At 49.9% G+C, this 10000-nt stretch overlaps 1 protein-coding gene across 1 annotated transcript in view; it reads right to left on the bottom strand.

The window, feature by feature from the left end:
* LOC139382775 (arf-GAP with Rho-GAP domain, ANK repeat and PH domain-containing protein 1) overlaps positions 1-10000 on the bottom strand; it is a 77193-nt gene that overhangs the window by 23730 nt on the left and 43463 nt on the right. The window contains exons 18-23 of the mRNA XM_071126921.1: positions 9319-9531; positions 5764-5869; positions 5545-5692; positions 2452-2541; positions 1878-1955; positions 1641-1758 (exon numbers count right to left, since the gene is read on the bottom strand). Coding sequence (XP_070983022.1) covers positions 1641-1758; positions 1878-1955; positions 2452-2541; positions 5545-5692; positions 5764-5869; positions 9319-9531 — 753 coding nt within the window. The remainder of the gene's footprint in view (positions 1-1640; positions 1759-1877; positions 1956-2451; positions 2542-5544; positions 5693-5763; positions 5870-9318; positions 9532-10000) is intronic.

Here is a 10000-nt window from a genome sequence, read left to right as displayed (position 1 = left end):
TCTACTCCCACATCTCGCTCTCTCCTCCCACCTCTCCTTCCTCTCTCTCTCTACTCCTACCTCTCCTTCCTCTCTCTCTCTACTCCCACCTCTCCTTCCTCTCTCTCTCTACTCCCACCTCTCCTTCCTCTCTCTCTCTACTCCCACCTCTCCTTCCTCTCTCTCTCTACTCCCAGCAGCTTCAGTACTCGTGCTCTCTCTTACATTTTCTCAATTACATACTCCTCTCTCTTCTGCTGCTTCTCAAAACCCATTGGAGGATAAGGTCAGAGGGGAGGGAGCTCTGTTTTTCTCATCCAACGGTTTTTGAAAAGGAGGCGATGGGAGTATGCAATTATGAAATGGCCTCTCCCTCTCTCTCTCTCTCTCTCTATTACAAAACATTAAGAACACCTGCTCTTTCCACGACAGACTGACCAGGCGAATCCAGCTGAAAGCTATGATCCCTTATTGATGTCACTCAATCAGTGAAGATGAAGGGGAGATGACAGGTTAAAGAAGGATTTTCAACCCTTGAGACAATTGAGACATGTATTGTGTGTGTGTGTCATTCAGAGGGGGAATGGGCAAGATGTAAGTGCCTTTGAACGGGGTATGGTAGTAGGTTCCAGGTGCACCAGTTTGTGTCAAGAACTGCAATGCTGCTGGGTTTTTCACGCTCAACAATTTCTTGTGTGTATCAAGAATGGTCCAACACCCAAAGGACATCCAGCCAGCTTGACACAACTGTGGGAAGCGTTGGAAAAAATTTGACACTTTGTAGAGTCCATGTCCTGATGAATTGAGGCTGTTCTGAGGGCAAAAGGGGGTGCAACTCAGTAATAGGAAGGTGTTTGGTATACTCAGTGTATATCTGTCCTCCAATCTCTTACAACTCACCCATCTCCTCCTTCTGACTGACCTCCCATCTCTCTCTCCACTCACTGGTCTCCTCCTTCTGACTGACCTCTCATCTCTCTCTCCACTCACCGGTCTCCTCCTTCTGGCTGACCTCCCATCTCTCTCTCCACTCACTGGTCTCCTCCTTCTGGCTGACCTCTCATCTCTCTCCACTCACCCATCTCCTCCTTCTGGCTGACCTCCCATCTCTCTGTCCACTCACCGGTCTCCTCCTTCTGACTGACCTCTCATCTCTCTGTCCACTCACCGGTCTCCTCCTTCTGACTGACCTCTCATCTCTCTGTCCACTCACCGGTCTCCTCCTTCTGGCTGACCTCTCATCTCTCTGTCCACTCACCGGTCTCCTCCTTCTGGCTGACCTCTCATCTCTCTGTCCACTCACCGGTCTCCTCCTTCTGGCTGACCTCTCATCTCTCTGTCCACTCACCGGTCTCCTCCTTCTGGCTGACCTCTCATCTCTCTGTCCACTCACCGGTCTCCTCCTTCTGGCTGACCTCTCATCTCTCTGTCCACTCACCGGTCTCCTCCTTCTGACTGACCTCCCATCCCACTGTCCACTCACCGGTCTCCTCCTTCTGGCTGACCTCTCATCTCTCTGTCCACTCACCGGTCTCCTCCTTCTGGCTGACCTCCCATCTCTCTGTCCACTCACCGGTCTCCTCCTTCTGACTGACCTCTCATCTCTCTGTCCACTCACCGGTCTCCTCCTTCTGGCTGACCTCTCATCTCTCTCCACTCACCCATCTCCTCCTTCTGGCTGACCTCCCAGCAGCTCCAGTAGTCTTTCTCTCTGACCTGGATCTTCCGCCGGTCCAGAATCTCACAGGTCAGCTCTGCTGCCGTCATAGAACCAGGGATCTGGAGGGGAGAGCAGTGGAGGGAGTGAGATTCAGGACCGCTTCTTACTCTCTTTATTTCCCTATCATGATAAAGGTGAGATCATAAGGGGTTAGGTAAGGTCAGAGGTGAGAGGTCACCTTGACATGCTGCTCTGTCGTCTCCTTCTTCTCCTCCAGGTACACTGTACAGATGAAGTCACCTGCTGACCCCGACGCCTGCACAACGCATACACACACACACACACACGCACACACACACGCACACACACACGCACACACACACACACACACACACACGCACACGCACACACACGCAAATTTAAGCAGTGTTAAAGCACATTGGGTTACTGCAGAACACTGTATGATATAAGAAGGTAGTGTGACTCACAGTCGCCTTGGTGTTGTGGAGGTGTGTTGTGAGTACTGTATGACTCACAGAAGCCTTGGTGTTGAGGTGTGTGTGTGAGTACTATATGACTCACAGAAGCCTTGGTGTTGAGGTGTGTGTGAGTACTGTATGACTCACAGAAGCCTTGGTGTTGTGGTGTGTGTGTGAGTACTATATGACTCGCAGAAGCCTTGGTGTTGTGGAGGTGTGTTGTGAGTACTGTATGACTCACAGAAGCCTTGGTGTTGAGGTGTGTGTGTGAGTACCGTTTGACTCACAGAAGCCTTGGTGTTGAGGTGTGTGTGTGAGTACTGTATGACTCACAGGGACGCTGGAGTTGTGGTTCAACTTCTCTCGGACTTTAATGATGGCCGTGATCTCATCCAGCTGTCTTTTCAGCTGCATCTCATCCACCTGAACCGCAAAACAACCACACACGGTCAACCACGCACGGTCAACCACGCACGGTCAACCACGCATGGTCAACCACGCACGGTCAACCACACACGGTCAACCACACACGGTCAACCACATGACAAAACAACATGATCGTATTTTTGGATCCTCTGGGAGGAGAAGAGACACAGTCTGGTATCAATCACCATGACAACCTTGAGTTGGGGAGGAGCACTTTGGGGTAGAGGTCAGGTCAGATGATGTGAGGAAGAACAGATATCACTCAGGTTCTGCCTAGCAACAGAGATGCATTGGCTGTTCAGTTGTGGGGGAGGAGACTCAGCCCAGGAGAAAGGGTTAAATATCAGTGCTTGTGTGAAATGTTTTTTTCATCTGAATTACAGCTGTAACCACCCTTTAAACTTGGTTCATCTTCTCTAGTGTCCGTGACGTATTTACTCTGAGAAATTAGAACCGGACAGTATATAACGACTCACTCCATGGTTGAAACATCATTGACCAGCTCACAGTGTAGTCACCCCCCTACCAAACACTGTAGTCACCCCCCTACCAAACACTGTAGTCACCCCCCTACCAAACACTGTAGTCACCCCCCTACCAAACACTGTAGTCACCCCCTATCAAACACTGTAGTCCTCCCCTACCTAACACTGTAGTCACCACCCTATCAAACACTGTAGTCACCCCCCTACCAAACACTGTAGTCACCCCCCTACCAAACACTGTAGTCACCCCCTATCAAACACTGTAGTCCTCCCCTACCTAACACTGTAGTCACCCCCCTATCAAACTCTGTAGTCACCCCCCTACCAAACACTGTAGTCACCCCCCTAAAAAACACTGTAGTCACCCCCCTACCAAACACTGTAGTCACCCCCCTACCAAACACTGTAGTCACCACCCTACCAAACACTGTAGTCACCCCCTATCAAACACTGTAGTCACCCCCCTACCAAACACTGTAGTCACCCCCCTACCAAACACTGTAGTCACCCCCCTACCAAACACTGTAGTCACCCCCTATCAAACACTGTAGTCACCCCCCTACCAAAACACTGTAGTCACCCCCCTACCAAACACTGTAGTCACCCCCTACCAAACACTGTAGTCACCCCCCTACCAAACACTGTAGTCACCCCCCTACCAAACACTGTAGTCACCCCCTACCAAACACTGTAGTCACCCCCCTACCAAACACTGTAGTCACCCCCCTATCTAACACTGTAATCCTCCCCTACCTAACAGTGTAGTCACCCCCCTATCAAACACTGTAGTTCTCCCCTACCAAACAGTGTAGTCACCCCCCTATCAAACTCTGTAGTCACCCCCCTACCAAACACTGTAGTCACCCCCCTAAAAAACACTGTAGTCACCCCCCTACCAAACACTGTAGTCACCCCCCTACCAAACACTGTAGTCACCCCCCTACCAAACACTGTAGTCACCACCCTACCAAACACTGTAGTCACCCCCTATCAAACACTGTAGTCACCCCCCTACCAAACACTGTAGTCACCCCCCTACCAAACACTGTAGTCACCCCCCTACCAAACACTGTAGTCACCCCCTATCAAACACTGTAGTCACCCCCCTACCAAAACACTGTAGTCACCCCCCTACCAAACACTGTAGTCACCCCCTACCAAACACTGTAGTCACCCCCCTACCAAACACTGTAGTCACCCCCCTACCAAACACTGTAGTCACCCCCTACCAAACACTGTAGTCACCCCCCTACCAAACACTGTAGTCACCCCCCTATCTAACACTGTAATCCTCCCCTACCTAACAGTGTAGTCACCCCCCTATCAAACACTGTAGTTCTCCCCTACCAAACAGTGTAGTCACCCCCCTATCAAACACTGTAGTCACCCCCTACCAAACAGTGTAGTCACCCCCCTATCAAACACTGTAGTCACCCCCCTATCAAACACTGTAGTCACCCCATACCAAACACTGTAGTCACCCCCTACCAAACAGTGTAGTCACCCCCTCATCAAACAGTATAGTCACCCCCCTATCAAACACTGTAGTCACCCCCTACCAAACACTGTAGTCACCCCCCTAAAAAACACTGTAGTCATCCCCCTATCAAACACTATAGTCATACCCCTACCAAACACCAGAGGGCAGAAGAGAGCTAGTGCCTAAACTCAAAGATGACAGAGTGCCGTTGGGATTCCACTATGTACAGATCTAGGATCAGCTTCATCTACCTCAATCTTAACCTTAAACATTAGCAGGGGAAAATGCTAAACTGACCCAAGATCAGCGTCTATGGGCAATAATGCACTAGTACATTTAAATCTAAGTCATTTAGCAGACGCTCTTATCCAGCGCGACTTACAGGAGCAACTAGGGTTAAGTGCCTTGCTCAAGGGCACATCAGCAGATTGTTCACCTTGTCGGACTCAGGGATTCAAACCAGCAACTTTTCGGTTACTGGCTCAATGCTCTAAACTGCTAGGCTAGCTGCCGCCTCTGAGGTTAGGGGTCAGGGGTTAGAGTTTACAGGATCTCTGACCTCAAAGACGTCAGTGTAGTGCTCTATGAGGTTAGGGGTCAGGGGTTAGAGTTTACAGGGTCTCTGACCTCAAAGACGTCCGTGTAGTGCTCTATGAGGTTAGGGGTCAGGGGTTAGAGTTTACAGGGTCTCTGACCTCAAAGACGTCCGTGTAGTGCTCTATGAGGTTAGGGGTCAGGGGTTAGAGTTTACAGGGTCTCTGACCTCAAAGACGTCCGTGTAGTGCTCTATGAGGTTAGGGGTCAGGGGTTAGAGTTTACAGGATCTCTGACCTCAAAGATGTCCGTGTAGTGCTCTATGAGGTTAGGGCTCAGGGGTTAGAGTTTACAGGATCTCTGACCTCAAAGACGTCCGTGTAGTGCTCTATGAGGTTAGGGGTCAGGGGTTAGAGTTTACAGGGTCTCTGACCTCAAAGACGTCCGTGTAGTGCTCTATGAGGTTAGGGGTCAGGGGTTAGAGTTTACAGGATCTCTGACCTCAAAGACGTCCGTGTAGTGCTCTATGAGTTCCTCTACGACGAGGCCAGCGGTGTAGTCCTTCCCGTCGCTCTGGAACAGTGTTGGGCCAAATACTATAGCCAGGTTATGGAGATTCATCTGGTTCAGCTCTGCAAACCGCTGCACACTGTGGACAACACACACACCGTTACACTCTGACCTGAGGGGTGTGTGTGTGTGTGTTTATATGTGTCTCACCAGTAGAGGTGGTTGACCAGGGCTCGTAGCGTGGCCTTGTTGACTCTGGGCAGCTGGCTCAGCAGCAGCTGGTAGTGACAGATCTTTCTGCTCTCCTCTGGGATCACTGACAGACAACACACACACAGCCAAGCATGTTTAATTCAGTTAGGTCACGTTTGGTTCCTAGTGAATACACCCCTGCTATATAGTACCTCACCCCTATTTTAGGGTGAGTGTCGGGAGTTGGGGTTAGAGTGTAGGGTGCTACGGTTAGGGTGTACGGTGTTGGGGTTAGGGTATAAGGGTAGGGGTTAGGGTATAGGGAGTTAAGGTTAGGGTGTTGGGGTTAGGGTGTACGGTGTTGGGGTTAGGGTATAAGGGTAGGGAGTTAAGGTTAGGGTGTTGGGGTTAGGGTGTTGGGGTTAGGGTGTAGGGGTAGTGGTTAGGGTGTAGGGGTAGGAGTTAGGGTGTAGGGGTAGGAGTTAGGGTGTAGGGGTAGGAGTTAGGGTGTAGGAGTAGGAGTTAGGGTGTAGGGGTATTGGTTAGGGTGTAGGGGTAGTGGTTAGGGTGTAGGGGTAGGAGTTAGGGTGTAGGGGTAGTGGTTAGGGTGTAGGGGTAGGGGTTAGGGTGTAGGGTGTAGTGGTTAGGGTGTAGGGGTAGGAGTTAGGGTGTAGGGCTAGTGGTTAGGGTGTTGGGGTTAGGAGTAGGGTTTAAGGGTGTAGGGGTTAGGGTTTAGGGGTAGTGGTTAGGGTGTTGGGGTTAGGGAGTTAGGGGTAAGAGTGTAGGGGTAGTGGTTAGGGTGTAGGGGTAGTGGTTAGGGTGTAGGGGTAGTGGTTAGGGTGTTGGGGTTAGGGAGTTAGGGGTAAGGGTGTAGGGGTAGGGGTTAGGGTGTAGGGGTAGTGGTTAGGGTGTAGGGGTAGGGGTTAAGGGTAGGGTTAGGGAGTTAGGGGTTAGGGTGTAGGGGTAAGGGTAAGGGTTTAGGGGTAGTGGTTAGGGTGTTGGGGTAGGGGTTAAGTGTAGGGTTAGGGAGTTAGGGGTAAGGGTGTAGGGGTTAGGGTGTATGGTGTTGGGGTAGGGGTTAAGGGTAGGGTTAGGGAGTTAGGGGTAAGGGTGTAGGGGTAGTGGTTAGGGTGTTGGGGTAGGGGTTAAGGGTAGGGTTAAGGAGTTAGGGGTAGGGGTAGGGGTGTAGGGGTAGTGGTTAGGGTGTTGGGGTAGGGGTTAAGGGTAGGGTTAAGGAGTTAGGGGTAGGGGTTAGGGTGCAGGGGTAAGGGTTTAGGGGTAGTGGTTAGGGTGTTGGGGTAGGGGTTAAGTGTAGGGTTAGGGAGTTAGGGGTAAGGGTGTAGGGGTAGTGGTTAGGTTGTTGGGGTAGGGGTTAAGGGTAGGGTTAAGGAGTTAGGGGTAGGGGTTAGGGTGTTGGGGTAGGGGTTAAGGGTAGGGTTAAGGAGTTAGGGGTAGGGGTTAGGGTGTAGGGGTTAGGGGTTTTGTATACATTTCATTATATTTCAACCTCTTTTTTCCATTTTCGAATAAAATATACCTTCCTGCAACCCGCCTCACCCAATGTGGTACAGATCTGCAATTCTTTAGACCTTCTAACTGGAACCTCGATCAGAGGCTTGCCATCAGCAGCTAGGCAGCTAATTAGCTACTAGCTTTTTAGTCATCGTTAGCCACTGCTAGCGGTCTTTACCTTTAGCTCGGACTCCAGCCACTTTAGCCCGGATAGCCTGGATAATACCTGCCAGTCTGCACAGCGCGATACCAGCCCTGGGCATATCGGACTGCTTTTTTATCCACTACATCACCGGATTGCTGCCGCAAGCTCTGGACCATTACACCGAATCTTCAATGCTAGCTAGTTGCTACCGAGTGGCTATTGTAGCTAATGCCCTTGTCCAGAAGCATGCACCAGCCAGCCTCGAGCTAGGCCCATTTCCCAGCTAGCAAACGAAGTACACCAGCTACAATACCTCTCTTCCCAATTGGACTGGAACCTTTGTCGACAAGGAGCCCCGCGGATCCATCACAACTGGTCTGCTGACATAATCCGGCCGATGTGCTGGTGTTGATCCATCTGCTAGCCCCGGCCTGCTAGCTTCCTGAACGCTGTGTCTCCCGCTCGCCTTGCTTAATAATCGACTACCGAACGGCTCCCTGTTTCACCTTTGCTGCTCATTGGACCCTGTGATCACTCAGATACACAGCTGATGCCTGCTGGACTGTACATTAACACAGTACTTCATTTTGTTTATCTGTCGGCCCCAGCCTCGAACTCAGGCCCTGTGTGTAGATAACTGACCCTCTCTGCCCATTCAACGCCATTTACCAGTTGTTATCTCACCCATTGTTGTCGCCCCTCATTATAGACCCCCCTCAGCTCCCAGCTGTGCCCTGGACTGTGAATGTGAATTGATTGCCCTCCATCTATCGTCAGAGTTCGTACTGTTAGGCGACCTAAATTGGGATATTCTTAACACCCCGGCCATCCTACAATCTAAAGTAGATGCCCTCAATCTCACACAAATTATCAAGGAACCTACCAGGTACAACCCCAAATCCGTAAACACCCTCATAGATATCATCCTGACCAACTTGCCCTCTAAATACACCTCTGCTGTCTTCAACCAGGATCTCAGTGATCACTGCCTCATTGGCTGCGTCCGTTATGGGTCCGCAGTCAAACGACCACCCCTCATCACTGTCAAGCGCTCCCTAAAACACTTCTGTGAGCAGGCCTTTCTAATCGACCTGGCCTGGGTATCCTGGAAGGATATTGACCTCATCCTGTCAGTTGAGGATGCCTGGTCATTCTTTAAAAGTAACTTCCTCACCATCTTAGATAAGCATACTCCGTTCAAAAAATGTAAAACTAAGAACAGATATAGCCCTTGGTTTACTCCAGACTTGACTGCCCTTGACACAAAAGCACCCTGTGGCGTACCGCAACATGCAACTTTTCAGGGAAGTCAGGAACCAATACACACAGCCAGGTAGGAAAGCAAAGTCTACATCTATCACTCCAGTGTAAATGTCTAAATTGCTAACTTCACCACTATTGGCTTATTTATTGCCTTACCTCCTTACTTCAGTTGCACGCACTGTATACACATTTTTCCATTGTGTTATTGATTGTACGATTGTTTATCTCATGTGTAACTCTGTGTTGTTGTTTTTGTCACACTGCTTTGCTTTACCTTGACCAGGTCGCAGTTGTAAATGAGAACTTGTTCTCAACTGGTTACCTGGTTTAATAACTGGTTACCTGGTTTAATAACTGGTTACCTGGTTTAATAACTGGTTACCTGGTTTAATAACTGGTTACCTGGTTTAATAACTGGTTACCTGGTTTAATAACTGGTTACCTGGTTTAATAACTGGTTACCTGGTTTAATAACTGGTTACCTGGTTTAATAACTGGTTACCTGGTTTAATAACTGGTTACCTGGTTTAATAACTGGTTACCTGGTTTAATAACTGGTTACCTGGTCAAATAAATAATAAATAACTAAAAGGGTGTAGGGTGTAGAGGTAGGGGTTAGGGTATAGAGGTAGGGGTTAGGGTGTAGGGCTCACCAGGTGTGCTGAGCCATGCGCTAGCAGCCTGTATGGCGAACAGGCCCTCTCCAGACTCTCTGAAGAAGCGTTTCAGTGTGTTAGACACGTCGTCCACCTGGTGCTCACCCTCCTTCAGACGCACGCTACGGGCATCACGCCGAAACGCCTCGCACAGCGCCGCCACGCGACTGTTCACACCGCTCTTACGGTAGATACCCTCGGACGTCAGACCTAAAACACACACACAGATTAAAACTCACACACACATGAATATACACACACTTCATAACACATACCCTTTCACAACCCATTCTCTTACTGACCAACCAAAACAGTTGAGTTCAGAGGTCAGAGCAGCAGCTAATCAGAGCCCAGAAGGGATTAGGAAGAGTTAGCAGATGTAACAGATTAACATTCCAACCACGAAACAGGAGAAACTACCCAGAACCCAACAGGTTCAGCCTGATCCCCAGTAAGACCAGTGAGTCACTAAGTCAATAGGAAAGAAACAACAGGGAGAAACCACAAGCCTTGGTCAGCAGAGAGAGAGAGAGAAGTTAACACATTCCCTGAGAGAGAGAGAGAGAGAGAGAGAGAGAGAGAGAAGTTAACACATAACCTGAGAAAGAGAGAGAGAGAGAGAGAGAGAGAGAGAGAGAGAGAGAGAGAGAGAGAGAGAGGTTAACACATAACCTAGGAC

The sequence above is a fragment of the Oncorhynchus clarkii genome, chromosome 24 (assembly GCF_045791955.1).
Source record: "Oncorhynchus clarkii lewisi isolate Uvic-CL-2024 chromosome 24, UVic_Ocla_1.0, whole genome shotgun sequence".
NCBI classification, from domain to species: Eukaryota; Metazoa; Chordata; class Actinopteri; order Salmoniformes; family Salmonidae; genus Oncorhynchus; species Oncorhynchus clarkii.
Note: the sequence above shows the minus strand (reverse complement) of the source record. Positions and strands in the feature narration are given on the sequence as shown.